Source organism: Mastigoproctus giganteus, chromosome 14 (genome assembly GCF_048544385.1).
Source record: "Mastigoproctus giganteus isolate SK-2022 chromosome 14, ASM4854438v1, whole genome shotgun sequence".
Taxonomy (NCBI): Eukaryota; Metazoa; Arthropoda; class Arachnida; order Uropygi; family Thelyphonidae; genus Mastigoproctus; species Mastigoproctus giganteus.
The window spans coordinates 42,509,764-42,526,081 of record NC_143588.1 but is presented as its reverse complement, the minus strand read 5'-3'; the positions used below and the strand labels follow the sequence as shown (position 1 = coordinate 42,526,081).

Below are 16,318 nucleotides of genomic sequence, written 5' to 3'. Positions count from 1 at the left end.
GTTTGAGGGACATTGTCCACTTTCTGTATTTTCTACAAGTTTCCCCACCCTCTCCAGTATATCACAGACCTACAATATAACTGGCCAATCAATGCCACAAACCAATCTTCACCACTCGAAGGGAGTATTAACATCGTTTCCCTCCCCGGAAACTCGAGGTTTTCTTCCAGAAAAATAGGCAATTAGACCAGAGAACACAAGCAATTTATGTACGTAAATATTCATGGGCAGATATCTCCTGGATGGCCCTAATCTGATAGATTTTGTCTTTTCTCATCCGTTCTGGCCATCCGGAAGTATAAACAGAAACCTCATTCACTCATGTATGTGGTAAGCGGTGATTGTCACCTGTGTATCACTGACGTCCTCTAGAACAGTCGCGTGACCTTGACATTGCTGTATCACGGTATACATGTTTACTAACAACCGAGCAGCTGTGCTCAGATACAGTATCGTCTATCTATGGGCCTCAAAATTGAAAATGACAATTTCTTTGGACCTCTGAGAGTTTCTGATGATTCCTTATTCTGTGCTGGCACGAGCCACCAAAGATTACTGGCATAATCGAAGGCTACTACAGTTACCAACGCTGCGAACTGGTCGCCAACACAAAACGAATATCATTCATCGATATTCTTTTTGTGTTGGCGAATGATACATCCACTTGTATCATTCATTAATTTTTAGAATTACCAACTGCTACCAGTTAATACAATGCTTCTCAGCAATTAGGAGTAAATGCCATATGTTTGCAACTTTGTTTCCAAAAACTAGACTGTATTCACAAGAATCTAACGGACAGTCATGTTTTTTGTATGAAAATCAAATCATTACAGTTGAACTGTTGGATGTAGCAGATTTTTAACTCGTATGAACAGCTATTGTCCAGATTATATTGTGTCATCATCCTTGTGGATGATACGATTACCAGAAATGATTGCTTCGCAGTCCTGACTGATACTGTCCGTTCAATGATTTATTCTTTCTCACTAAATGAGAAAGTAGAGTGATTACCGATTGCTGTGTTTCCAGTACGTGCTGAAAAACGCCTGGGTTCGACTTTTGCAAGGTCAGAGGAATTTTTTGTGGTCTTTTTTTACACCGTGGCCGAAGTAGTCTGTCATGGACCAGCGTTGAATGGTACATCTCGCCGAAAACTTCGTTTTGTTTTGTTTTTTTTATCAAACAAAACAGGCACCCACGATAAACGCCAGCACGTATATTGCCAGCCCATGTCCTTATTTACTTTGGCGCAGAAGCAAAACAACAGCGACATCATCAGTTATTTTCTAAGTCCCTCAGCAGTTGTATCCTGACCAACTTTAGAACGAAAATCGACAATATTGCAAATGAATGGATTCTATAGTAATTCTTACTGCTTGTTGAGCATATTCAATGAATTCACGCTTTCTGTAGCCTAAATAGAAATATCTTATATTGCGGTCTAGACAGTTTCATTATATTTCATTATGTTTGCTTCAGATTAGTATTGTAGGACAAACATGATAAAAGATCCACGTTTTATTATTATTCTTTTTACCCTCCATTATGTCCTTGTTTATCTGGAACAAGAAACGAGAGATAACACAATTCTTCAGAACTAGAAATGAGCATAGCTACATAGAGTAGTCAAACTTGCACTGAGGACTTCTTTCTTGGGTCACTGTCAAGAGGTGGGCCATTCAACTTATCTGCTGTGAGAGACAGTCGTGACCAGCCTATTTAACATCTCTTTTGGAACTTCCTTTACAGCATTTTGCCTGAGGTGTGTCTGAAACATCCAAGAAACTGGCATATTGTTTTTGATTCAGCTTTACTTTTCCGTATAGTAAGTGTTGCTGACTGTTTTAATAATAGTGTGTATGTTTAGGGTCTATCGGCACCAGGGGTTCCCCCATCTCCACTGTTTTAATAATAGTGAAATTTAAATATTAATATCAATTTTTTCATAAATCAGTGCCCTCTTGGGTAGCACAGTTGTTGGAATCTCCGTCCTCCCCACACCAGGTGGAAAAGACCCGAGTTCGAGTCCCGTTGATGACGTGAAAAAGGCCTATAAAAAAATTCCTGGCGTCATGGAAGATTCGAATTCAGGTCTTTTCCATCCGGTGGGGGAAGACGGCGATTCTACTAACATTCCCCACTGATGGAAAGGATACACTGTCAGACCGTGCATCCTGTTCATTTGGACAAGCAGCTCTGTTCTAAATTACCTTGAAAAAGAAAACAGCTGACCTTTGCTTTGGTTACGCACTTCCCTCGTGAAGGTGGATCAACATGAACAAACCTATTAGTCACTCTCCATAACGTACAAAAGGCACTCACAACAGAACTCAACTTGACACTGTGTTTCTGGATATCCCAAGAACGTTACGTAACCATTTTGGTATAAAGACAGAGAAAAACTATTCTTTGTATCGTACATAGCAAAAACATTTCTGTTGAGAATCTCGATATAAAATAAGTTCTCACCTTTAAAAAGAAACAAGATTACATGGAAATATCCGTACGCTATACACATGATTGTCGTGATGTAAAAATATCATGATCAGTGCAGAACTAGTCGTTTAATTTTTTCGATTTTAGAAATTAAACCCAGCATATGTCTGCTGTGAAAAAAAAAGTTCAGAATTCAATTCCTGTTAGTCGCTAAAGGAAGCTTTTTTGTTTCTACGTAGTTTCGTTTCGCCTCTTCTGATTAATCATGTTAACCTATTCGGTCTCAAGCGGGGTTTTCCCAGCGAGCAGTTGCAGACAACTTGACCTTTCAAGCATGCAGTTTACAGACTTCTACACCTGTTCAAAAGAGTGCATCCGGCTGCTGTACGTCTCGAAATCATGGTAGTAACAAGATTCCATTATACACATTTCTCGGAATATTTACTTTTAAAACGTTCTTGAAGAGTTAGAGTATTTTTCTGGATTAATACCAAGGCGATTAGACGATGAAGTTCCAGTGCATAATTTATGTAAATTCGTGTGTTCTTAGGCCGGTTTCTGGATGAAAAATCTCAAGAATACCGACACTTCATTCAGAGTAAATCAGTACACTTAAAAAGGCATCGATAATTCTTTTTATCTTGTATTTTGTATCTGGATAATACAAAGTATCCATTGGACTTTAAAACTTAACTTTTTATTGGTTGTGCAACATATATCAGTCACTGAAAGACTACAATGTTTGTTGAATGTTCGTGTTCCGAAACGAATGAGAAATTCGCCATGTTTAGGTAATGGTTGCTTTAAACACGAAACAGAATTATTTATAAAAGAGAAAATACGGTTTAATATATTATAAAATAATTACATTAATATATTTGAAGAGTCATTAAAGAGTATTGCAATAAAATAAACCAGGAGACTAAGACCTAGTCATAGTTGACTGAAATTCTTTCTGCTCGAATCATATTTTGATCAATAAAATCTTTTTTGGCATTTTCTTTCTCAAGAAAAATTACCTTTCGATATTTCGAAATTTTTTCATATTCGGTTGATCGCTTAGTATAAATTTAACCAGTGAGTTTTTGAATGAGTCAGTAACTTGTTATTCATTACATCTTCGAAAGAACAAATGTCTCCAAATTATGAAATTCGACGAACTAGTAATGAAACTAGCATCGCATCCGTGGACATGGTCAATGAAAATTGCAATTTTTTAGTCCAGCAAATAGGCAAACTGACCACAGAACATTTGCAGTTTATAGACATAATACATACTGCTGGTTGGTTGGTTGATATGCTGTTTAATGGTAAAGGGCTACTAAGGCCATATTGCGCAATATGGTCTAAGTCGCTGGCACCTAAAAGATCAAGAACAATCGATTTTATGGATTTATATTCCCTCTTTTATCAATTCATATGATTTCTTATTCACTTGTTATTGTTTTAGTTTGTGTCGGATCTATTTTCTCCATTGAAGCAGAAGGTACTTCATTGATGGAAGATACTAATATGACTCTCAAGCAGGGTTCCCTCTAAGCTACGCCTCTGCATGGCCCCGCATTAAACTTTTTGATCACGCACTAGATTGCACCCCAATGTGCCAGAATTCCTTCTCAACAAAGTTCACATATTTCTATTACTGGAATTCAAATTATGCTTTGTATCTGTTAGGAGTTTTGCATTTAGTGTTCAGCTTTCCCCAATCCGTGTTTGAAGTTGCACGTGTGCACTTTAAAAGCCAGTACTCGGCTTTTAATAAAAGAGTAATCGTTGTTGGAGTAATTGATGTCCAAATTTCAAACGCATATAGAAGTGTGGAAAAATGTGCCGCGGTTCAGAAGCTTCTGGAGGTGGTAGTTGAAGAGTACTTTGGGATCAAACTCCACTCCCGAGTCAGTGTGTTTCGTACAATTGGGACAGGAACATCCAGCTTGGGCTGGATGACATGTGTTTTTAAAGGGAGAATCATGCGCTTGATTTTTCTGGATTTATTTTAAGGCCAAACTGATTAGAAAGTAGGTATGCTGCTAATTCATGGAGTAATTCATTTACTGTGGTAGTGTTAATCGCCAAATATCGCGTATAGAATATACAATATATTAATATTGGCCAGATGGGAGTGAGAATCTTAGGTCATCGGCATTTTAGACTTATTTGAGAAATTTATTTTAAAACTGCAGCAGCAGATATAATAAATATTTTATTACTATAATAATATAATATAATATATACAAAGATTATAAAGTTCATACTTCCTTTACCTAGTTTGGTTATTACTCCGAGTGTAATTATCCACTTAACTTATTACCATTAATGTTGCTCTTTTTATAGACTTCGATATCAACCTCCATTTTCTGTTTCTACTTCCTATTTGCAGCTGCTCTCAATTTCACACCACACCTGTAAATAAGACTGGGGGACAGTTTTTACATTTCCTGCGGCATGGCAGTATCAGGCGGCACAGTTCTGTATGTGGAGCAAAAGCACTTGGATACTATGACTGAAAGCTTTGAAAATTATTAAGGATATTAGAACAGACCAGTTCCGTTGGTACTGAGTGAATGTAGCGCTCATGTGCTAAACACGTGTAGAAATTTTTAATATGATGGCAAACTCAGTATACTGAATGTATTAAAACAGAGAAGGATTCAAAGCAAAGTCTTTATTTTAAAATCTAGCTAGTAAGTAGCATAAAAGATATGACAAAACAATCATCTCATCGATAGTACATTATCTGCAAGATTTGAGAATCGTCGAGGAAGTCTTCGTACCACCTCCGAGAAGATCCCAACAAGGGCTAACATATTTCCGAGTTAAGGAAAGAAACACACACATAATGAGAGTTCCCCTTCTTGGGGGAGGTGGGATTAAATAGCCTACCCACCATTACTTTTCTGAAATCACCAACGTCTCCAGTCTTATGTAATTAAAATCACGAAGCATGCAATGAAATTGCTGAGCGAATGGTTTCCCATAGCTTGCTACGTTAAAAAATTTCATTTATTTATCACTAAGAATAATACATGGATAACGATGCTTTTGAAGAAGTTGGCATATGATACAAGAAAGAAATCTTATAAAGCATCACACCCCCAAGAAAACCCAACATCACATGTCTGTCCATCCACTCCAATAGCTTATCTAGTTCTTCCTTGAATTCCACAACAACAGATGAAAGATTCTTCCAAGAATCAACTAGCCGATGTCAAACTTCCGCACATCTATCTTCCAGCCATCCTTCTTCAATTTGAATTTATGTGTATAGTCTGAGCAAGAGGAGAGAGTGCCATCGGAATTTAGCTTTCTCAATCCATTCAAAGCCTTAAACACGTCAAGCTGATCACCTCTCAGGTGCTTAGTCTCCGAACTCTGCAATTTTCAGAACTGAAGCCTTTCTTGGTAAGACTATCATCTAGATCTACTGCAGCAGATCTACAGTACATCGTTTCTAAAATGAGGCCTCTAGACCTGTATGCTCAAGATATGCGGCCTAACCATTGCTTAGTACAATGGGATAAAAGTAAAGTGCAGCCATTATCAACCCACTGCAGGATGGAAGCCTCCTCAACAATTCATGCTGAGGGAAATGGACCATAATCTGCCATGCTGGTCCAGTGCGGGTTGGCAGATCGACCGTATTCAGCAGTCAGGGGCTTGAACCCCGGTCTACTCAAAGAGCGTGTGCTACTGCACGCCCGCTCCTGACCACTTGGCTACGGAGGCCATCTTACCACAATGGGATAATCGCCTTCTTATCCCTGCTAACAAAGTTCCTGTATAACATTGACAAAATCCGATGAGCCGTCCTGGCAGCCTATCTGTACTGCTGAGAGAACTTCATATCTGGCTGCACAATACCCAGGTCTTTTTCATTTTCCACTGCCTTGAGTGTAGTACCACAAAGTTGGCACGTTAATCTGGGATTGCTGCTGCAGTATCTTGAATTTGTCAATGTTAAACTTCAACTGCCAATTCTCAGACCATCTGCCTAATTTTTCTAAATTTTGTTGCAGTACTCTTCCTTGATTATTGTCAGTAACCTCTTTTGTATCATCTTAAAACTTAGACATTATGCCTGATCAATATCATTAATAAATATAGAAAACAATGGGCCCAGCACTGAACCCGGAAATTCCACTAAAAACATTACCATTCCTTTATCCATAGCAATATTTTGCCCTTAATGCCACGCTGCTCCAATTTGCACAGCAGTCTTTTATGTACAACAGTACTGCTTAAGTAGTGTTTTGCATCCAGTTCCGTTGTTACTGCATCATAGCATCCAGTGAGATTGGTTAGACAAGATCGCCCCTTAACAAATCACTGCTGTGACTGCAGTGTAATTGCATTTCTATCTAGATGGTTCTGCATTACTTCTTTAACCAGTGACTCCATTATTTTCCCTGCAACAGAAGTTCAGCTAACAGGTCTGTGATTACTCTTGTTGCCCTTTTATCCCCCTTTATGAATTGGGGATACATTCGCACATCTCCAGTCCATAGGGACCTCCCTTGAATCCAAGGATGCTCTCAAAATTGTGGCCAAGGGCTTGCTTACCTCCTTTGCAGTCTCCCTTAATTATAAGAATTGTCGTAGCGTGTAATTTTCAACTACATAAGGAGGAAGGGTGTACCAAAGAGCAGAGGTAGAGAGAATAATTAAAAATTGATTCCCTTTCAGTTTTTAAAGTAAATCTGTCTTAGTGGTTTTGTCCTTCGAGTATGCTTCGTGACGTATCTGAAATGGATAATTTTAATTACTGACATTAGACCTCTTTGTCACAATAAATAACTTTAATGATCAAAACTCACGGTTAGTTCACAAATCTTGTTATTGAATTATTTTAAGTCACATTAATTGCAAAAAAACGTTGAAATTTCGAGTCCTTATTCATACTCAAGTTAATTCTGTTTCGCGAATTCCATGAACCTTGTTTGTGTTCTTTTTTCTTACAGTCAGGAGGATAAGGACTAAAAAATTCAGGTCGACTGTATGTTAAGAGAACTGGTTTGACGACAGATAGTTGATCAGCCTACATCCAGTCTGCCTACGGCCAGGTGGTCGACTTCTGTGGCCAGAAACCTCTCGCTTACGGAACTGTACTCGCGACCACAGAGTATGACAGGAAAGCCCCAATTCTGTGGGAGCAGTTCTGCCCACTGGGGAAATTGTAGGAATTGTGGGATAACACTGACATATATTTTTTAAAATTCCACGCTGTTTATTACAGGAAATAAGACCAAGTTCCGGAATGCTAGTTCATTTTATTCCCGTTATATCTGAAGTCCTTGTTATAATGAAGAAATGCTGTTCATTCCAGGAGTTTGTTATTGCCATGTTTCTTGTAGCGGTTAATGTGATAACAGCTTTTAGCTTTTATGCGTGATTTTACAATGTCATACGTGAGATATTCGAGTCAATTCATGATAGTTACTGTTAGAGAGTATAATATGTGTGTGTGTGTGTGTTTAGCAAAATAGCAAGTAAAAATCCATATTTATCATTTTATTGGCTTTGTAATTGCAAATAAAGCAAGTGAGTAATTTGATTTTCAGAAAGATAATTACTGAATTTGAAGTGTGGATGAATAATTGTTGGTTGATTAGTTCTTGACCGCACGTATTACTTACTCACTCATTTCATACTATAGTTTATCAGCAGAAGAGCAGACATGAATGTGTCCAAGCACATAACGATATTCATATCCAAAGCATGAACACCTGGCCAGTTCCTCCAGGCCTCATTTATACACAAGCAACCAGTGATCGAAAGTAAAAAGACGTACATACAATGTATCATTCTCCACCATAAAAATAATCCAGATCTCAGAGAAATTCATGTGGATAGTCCTCAGGTAAAATTATTAGAATTTTGAAAACAAATACCCTGACTGCTCGATTTTTAGACTAACCTGAGGCACTGAAATATAGATGTTACATATTAATGATTCATTTTTCTGGTGCTATATGGTCCTTTCCATGGCATTGCTCTCGTGTGGTGTGGGACTGGTAAGATTTGGTGATTGTGGGGAACATTGAAGAAGGGAAGTCTCTATTATGTTCTACGAACCAGTCGATATGATGGGCTGCGCCTGGTGTTCAGTGATATTAAAATTCTCTGAGCGTTCAGGAATTGGTCCGCGGAAATGAAGAGGTTCGTTAACCTCCCCCTTCTCCAAACAAGGCATGAACCAGACCATCACATATTCTTCAACAACCTGTAGTGTCGATTTACAACGGATTCTAATAATTCTAAAAATCCTAAAAAATATAAAGTATATATTTTATGTTTGTTTCACTCTGGTGGTCACGATATACCACCAGAAGGAGGAGAGGCTGTTCAAGAAACTAGAACGGGTTCAGTTACAAGTGTGGTTGAAATAAAAACAGAAAAAGTTAAACTATTTATGCAAACAAGAAGTAAGAACCCTCATTATTCTTCATATAGTCTTCTCTTAGGAGAAGCAGCAATCTTTTGTGACGCAGAGGGAATGAAGTAACGTACTTCCAGCAGGTTTCTTTAAAATTTGGAGCCGGACTTGCGCTGCTTTTTTTATTGTTATTTTTCTTTTTTTAAGGCTTCAATTTCATATTAGTATGAACCTTCAGCAACTCAAATAGCAAGGTGTAGGGTGTCACTTAAATATATAAAATGAAACAAATGATTTTAAAGTAAAGAAAGAATTGGTATAGACTTGACTTTAATGGATAAAATGACACTCCTTAATGGATATATGAAATATTACAGACTAGTTCAGATCGTGTTTGTAATTTTAATTGATCCAGACATCAGTACTAAATGTCTGGTACATTCGAACAGCTAAGAAAACAAAAATTAAGTAGATTTTGTCTCTCTAAGGATACAGTGGAACCGTTTAATAGTTTAGTACGGGCTAAACGAGACCATTGTTTTAAGATGAACTTAAATTATTGATCATTTTTAACAGCTACATGTAAAGGGAGATTACAGTTGGTTTCGCTGCCGAAACTTGCCAATCACCTCTCACTGAGTCTAAAAGGAAGAAACTTAACTGATTGGTGTTAAAATTTACTTGGCCACTCAATCTTGGAGTAAGCTAAATCACTGAAAAATTTGCTAGCTCATTTTTGAGCGTGATTTTCGTTAAAATTGCCATGGTTATTTATATATGAATAAATACAGTAAGTGAAATAGGCGATTAAGGCATTTCAGTTAACGTATAAATTAGTGATTAAAATCTCAAGTATTTCTAACGGAAGGTTGCTTGCGTACTTGCGTTAAATGTTGTTTTATTATCTTGATGGCCTTGTTAGCAGAAGGACGGCCGTTGCATTTATACTTGGAGAGAAAGAAAACAGGTGGGATAGATATTAATGTCAATTATTGCGACATAAGACTAAAAGGATACGGATATGAATTTTAGGAATGCAATTGTCACGTAATATGATATGTATAAGACTTCTTTGATTGAAGTATTGAGTCCACCTCTCCTTTTAAATATTAATACAATTAGCATTACAAGTTGAATAATCACTATTTATTCCACAGCATCTATTTATTTTGCTGAATCATACAGAAGGTTTAGAATACTGTTCATTTATACAGACTTTGTACAGAATTTATACAGACTATGTGCATACTCTCAAGGACAACTTGCCTGTTCGTGGGCAGTAAAAATCCGAAATAATTCGAGGGAGAAAATCTTTGTACTCTGGAACTACCTAATTGAGACTGAATGAAAAATCCGTCAGTAATTCCTCAGGCCTGAACACAGACCATTCCAAACAGATGCCAACTGACTAAGTGATATTCCGTGAGATTTTAATGACAGATGAGATTTTAATGACACACCCATTTCGAACAGAACTATACGACGGGAGTTGAAGAAGCTGGGATTTATTATTCGTGTGCCTATATGAAAGCTATTTCATTCGACTGGTGGCACCACTCCAGTCGAAAAAGTCGACTGGAGTGGTGCCACCAAAGCCAAGACTAGACTGTGAAACAATGGATAAAGATGGATAAAGATCATGTGGTCTGACGAGTCTTGATTTGCACCTTTTTGTACCAGTGGTAGGACTAAATCGTGAATCTTATGAAGCCTGTCCTCTGGCCATCTCGTGTACACTTCAAGTATGATATGGAGTATGTTCGGCTGATACCGACTGGGTTCACTCATACCATTAGAAGGTTGTGTTACCTCCAGTGAATATCTTTCTGTTGTATTGGACCAACTTCACCCTGCAGTGGTTCAATTTTTACATGGACTGTGATGGGTTCTTTCGAAACGACAGCGCATATACCCACCGTGCAAAAATTGATTCTGAATGATTCCAGGATCACTACCAAGATTTCCAACATCTAATAGAAAATTTTCCAAGATTTCCAAAATAACGTGATGCAACTTCTAATCAGAATTATCAGAATATTTGATGAAATAAAATGCTTGTAGTATGCTTAGTGCTCTCGCTCTCTCTCTCTCTCTCTCTCTCTCTCTCTGTTGAACTGCAAATAGCTTCAGACAAACAAAGATACCACAAGAAAAATTGTCACAGATACTCATATTGGTATTGTGTGTAGGATGCTTTAAAATTATGAAAGTTTGCACAAAAATTTCCCAGAGGATATGTTGTAGGGTCCAAAATAAAATAAAAATAGTCATATAATACGGTAAAAAATATGTCTGATTCTACTTCTACCTTTCAAAATATGTCTAATTCTTATTTTACCTTTCAAAACTCCATAGTCACTTTTTTTTTTTATTCAAACAGCCCTAGCTCTATAATCGTTAAAAATAGGACACACTTATTTTTTTCTCATTTTGTTCCCTAGAATACGTCCCAGAATTTTATTTCTGTACAGATGACTTGGCAGAAATGTTTCACAAGTTCTTTGGACTATGGCAGTCATTTTACCACATATTATTAAGCATAACATGAGGCTCACGTTTAATTTTCACTTCTTGTGAATCCATAAATTAGGAGCCCCTAGTGATAGCTTATTAAATAATTCATTAAAACTATGCCTAAACTATTTAAATTCACTGCTGCAATCTAAAGTATCCAGTTCACGATAACGAGCATCGTATGACCGATATATGAAGAGTAACTACACCACCGGACACGAATTCGTGACTGTGGCTTTGAGCAACGTATGTTGCTCAAAGCCACATACGTTGAAAAATTAATTGATCAAATGATCAAACTTGGCTTTTAACAAAGTAGCGACTTCAACCCTTCCACCCCATTAAGGCAGTATAAACGAATAATTCACGAGAAGTAACGTCATCCAATCGAAAATGGTGAACTTAACAGAACAGTGTTGCGCTTCGCTATTTTTTAAAACAATTACTAATCCAGCGACTTAAATTATTTAATTAAATGCTTACCTTCATCGGACCCGTCGGCACAATCAAGTTTGCCATCCTTCACCTGAGTTAGAGGTATACATTGTGCAGGCGCATTTTTGCACTGAAATTCTGAAGCGAAGTCACACGTATTGCTGATAGTAAATACTGAAAAGAAAGAAGAAATCATTAGTAGACGGATTGGCAGAAAACATATATGAATAACTGATTTAACGCAATTCACCTTATGAAAAAATAAATGAATTGTTATTTTAAGAACTCATATTTTATTGAATGTTATTAAAAATTAACTCTAGAGGCGCACTTCTGTTAGTGTTATGACTACCTCTAATAATTATCTGAAAGTCTCTCAGCTTTATTTAGTGCCAGTTAAGAATCCACTTGGCCATTTGTCCCAATATCTGGAATAAGGATAGTTGGACTCATATTTTTGAATAAACTGTCATCGGAGGTGGCAGTTTGTTCAAAAATGACAAAGTATTATATTGAGTTCATTGCCTTGCTGGAGAAAAATGAACACCTGGCTCGAACAGGACAGGGCAATCTGCCATACTGCACGCTCAACCACTTTGGGAATTTTTTGGTAATCGAATCATATCACAAAGACTTTGGCTACTTAGGGCTTATGGTTTAACATTCCCTGACTTATTTTTATGATGAAAAGAAGGAATTTATGGATTGCTAACAACGCCGGACACTTCCATCATTGCTCATAAAGTTTTTTTCCTAAATTATTTTATAATAAACTGTAAAGCCATTGATCGTTTTTGGGTTTAGTTTTAAGATGTATACCCTGTATTATAAAAATATAAATAATCAACAGTATTGGATAACGATAGACCTTTCTTGGGTTAAAACAGTCCTGTAGTGCAGTGTGAATTAGATTAACAAGAACTATTCTCATGGAAACTGCTTGTCAATCTTTTGAATATTTTAAAATTAAGTCCTTGGTTTGGACAATTTTTGGCACATCAATTATCCAAGCACGAAGATAGCTAAGGCGATGAGTCGTTGGTATCTAATTTTATAGATACCACATAATCGCTGGAAATTGGAAATACCCCTACATTTTGACATAACTTAAGATAGTCTTCTCAATTTGCAAACACAAAAAAGATCATAAAGATGAGACACGCATCAATAATTACAGTTCTCTTTTTTATTCACTTTTTCGGTAAGTTCACTTGAAAGCAAGAACTTCCCTTAGTGAATCTTCGTTTCAGGACAACGAAATTACATTAACAAATATATTTTTCTCTGACCCGCTTATTTCGGGTACAATGAATGGCGCTCACTGACGACAGAATGTTTGTTTGACCGGTCTCGTGGCACGTTTAAAGAGGACGAGCTAGCATCTGGACCCCAATTGTTATGTTTTAACAATGGGGCCTCAGGGGATAAAATAGAAAACAATAACATGAGAAAGTGTTCTCTGTCACGACTGAGATTATTCCGTTGTTTTAACGCTTGAAAGGACATTTCACTGCTACGGAAGCGAGTACATCATATTGTTCATCTCTCGGTAGAACTGACCTTCGTCCTGGACTTCAGGCCATAAAGGCTTAAAGGCCTTCATGGCCTGAAGTCCTCCCCCATTCACATTTTTAATTGAAAGGGTTGAGATCAATACACTATTTTTGAGAGATAAAAAAAAGAAAAAGAAGTTTATAATTAACCGTTCTGATTGGGAGCTGGAGAAGTTTCCTTCAACATTCGAATCTCTTCTTGACATGTTGCTCGTCTCTCAATTAATTAGATTCTTTTGAACAAATTGGAGGTGAATTAGAGCGATTCTGAAGATAACTACCAATTATGGGATCAGTATTTCATGGTTGACAGGTCAAAATCCTGCACCGTATGTATTGTGTCCGTAAGTTACGTATTTTCGTTGGTTGATTTGCTTGTTTGCTGTACGAAAATCCCGAGTTTCTGGGAGAAAAACCATCCTGCTGTCTTTTGAGATCGACTCACCTTTGAGAAGGTCTACCCTGGTCCTGTTCCAGCTATCATTTTTGCACAATATATTTCCCGTTTCCTTAACAATAGTCACCGACAATAACTACTTCCTGTAGGACCAACACTTCTGCCTTGGGAATTGGATGGTCCCATTTTAATTCCTTCAAGGGTATCCACTCTGTTCTTCAAGCTATTACAAACACCCATCATCTAATTTCGTCACACTCTTTCCACCTAACACACGGGACACGATGCATCCCCTTGGCCGCATCGTGTCCCGTTCCAGGTATCCACAAACATCACCAAACGTCACATTTTGTAAGGCTAACCAATGAATAAACTAACCAATGAATTTTAATGAAATATAAAATTTCATTAAAATTCATTCAAAGTTCGTTTAATTAAAATTGAAGAAATAGAAATTTGAAAGTTATTTCTGATGATTTGTCCGTCCGTCTGCATGTAATAACTAAACTCCCAATGGATGGATTTTCATGAAATTTTATATTTCTCTCTGTTAAAACGTTTTGTTGAGCTGCTTGTGGAGGAACCTGTCAGTGAGGGCAAGTATATATATATTTTTATTTATATTGTGGTGCTCACAATGAACAGCTCTGAACATGCCCTTGAGAATGTAAATTTATACCGCGGAAGCAGCATATCCTTGGTATACATCGTATCCTTATACAGTAACAAGAGTTAAAACGAAAACTCGTTTCATTCAGTACGTTGAGATTGCCCTAGCGGATAGCATTACAATTATCGTTATCCATGCAGGTTGGATTCGAATCCGTTAATAATTTGCGAAATTTTTATGAGCTTTTTTTTACAGTGGCTGAGGGTAGCATGGCTTTCCTACTCCGAAACTCGGGTTTTGCGTCCAATGACAAGAAAACCGACCACAAGAACACTTGTCGGTTTTGAAGAACAAGTTATATAGACAAGAAAAGAGGGTGAGTGAGTCATAAAGCTTGTGGCAATATTTACTTGCTATTATGAACAAAGAAAAACGATCATTAGCATTAGTGAGGAGAGTTTTTCTGCACATCTCGTTTTCGTTAGCTCGCTCACTGGAAATCGTTGACTTAACCCGACATCTAGAAATTTATTCATTGAAGTAAACATAACAAATAGGAGACTGCATGATATAATGGGATCCTTGCAATATATATCAAATTAGAGATAACTTTCAGCCTTAGGGATGACCTTACCCCCCTTTTTTGTTCTTTTTGTCATAACCTTGGCTGCCTCCACAACGTTAAGCAAGTCTAATAGGAACACAAGACTACATGGAAACCCGTTTCTTCCTGACACCGTTAAAATTTCTTTTGTACACGGAAGAGTTCTGTCATCTAAACAAGAAGCTACTTCCACGGCAAACTTCCTGTCTTGTTCGTCATAGCAGAAACCCACCCCCGGAATAAATACAGTACAGTATAGTGTAGTTTACAAGAATGATTTATCCCTGAATATACTCATGATCGCACATCAACAAAACTATGTTTATGCTCTATAATTATTTTAATTTTAATGGTAATTTTAATTTATGTACAAAACTCTTTCTCTCCTCCTCCTCACAGTCAGCACAGTTGTTGCGATCTCTAACCATTCACCATGTGGAAAAGGTCTTACGTGTCCCATCTAATGTGAGTCATTTTTATCGCTTTTACGCACTGTTCTATGACTATTAACAAGTTTTAGTCGATCTTGAGACACACAGCGATCATCTGGATCCACAGCGAGGAAGAGGGGAGTTGCATTATACCCCTCAGAAACTGGATTTCATGATCCACAATGAGGACGAGTTTCTGGATCCTCAGTGAGGAAGAAGGGGTTGCATTATCCCCTCAGAAACTGGCTTTCATGATCCACAGTGAGGAGGAAGGCAGTTGCATTATCCCCCCTCGGAAACTCTGGTTTTTCTGGATCCACCAAACAGACAACCCGACCTTAGAATACATGTAATTTACTCTGATACAATGCTGTACTAACATCTCATGAGCTTCTTTGGTTGCCTTGCTAGGAAAGCAACTTTCCTCTGAAATTTCTTACTTTTAATTGTACTATTTATGCGTCATATGAAAACCTTATTCTCCTCCGAAAGTTTTAGAGAAAATTATTCATGTCATAAAACTCACTGAATTTGATTGGTTGCTGTCTGGGAAGGGGATCACATTTGGGCTCATAAAAATAAAATAAATATTCTATTTATATTCTCAGATAAAGTACAAGAACATAATCATAATCCCGAAAGTGTATTTGTCCGCGCTTCACGTGATCGTTTAGCTCAAAAAGAATTACTATTAATATATTATTATGAAAGTATTATTTAGCATATATTCTAACAGATATTGAACAAGAAATTAAATATAACTAGCCTTATGCATGTATATTTAAATACAATTAGTTTACTAATCTTGCCAATTCACCGTTAAGTGCCCGTTAAAAGTGTTTGTTAAATATAAAGGTCCTAAGTGCAAGAAACAGCTGATAATCTTTAACTAGATATGCTAGACTTCGTCCAAGCTGTCGTCAGCTGCATAGTTAAAAAGTGGAATGTTGATTCGGCATTCG

General features: G+C 37.2%; 1 protein-coding gene across 1 annotated transcript in view; it reads right to left on the bottom strand.

Annotated features, from left to right (window-relative positions):
- The window catches only part of LOC150075085 (uncharacterized), a 157,183-nt gene that overhangs the window by 94,909 nt on the left and 45,956 nt on the right, over positions 1-16,318 (bottom strand). Inside the window, exon 2 of the mRNA XM_090389179.1 lies at positions 11,810-11,935. Within this exon, the coding sequence (XP_090245305.1) occupies positions 11,810-11,935 (126 nt within the window). The remainder of the gene's footprint in view (positions 1-11,809; positions 11,936-16,318) is intronic.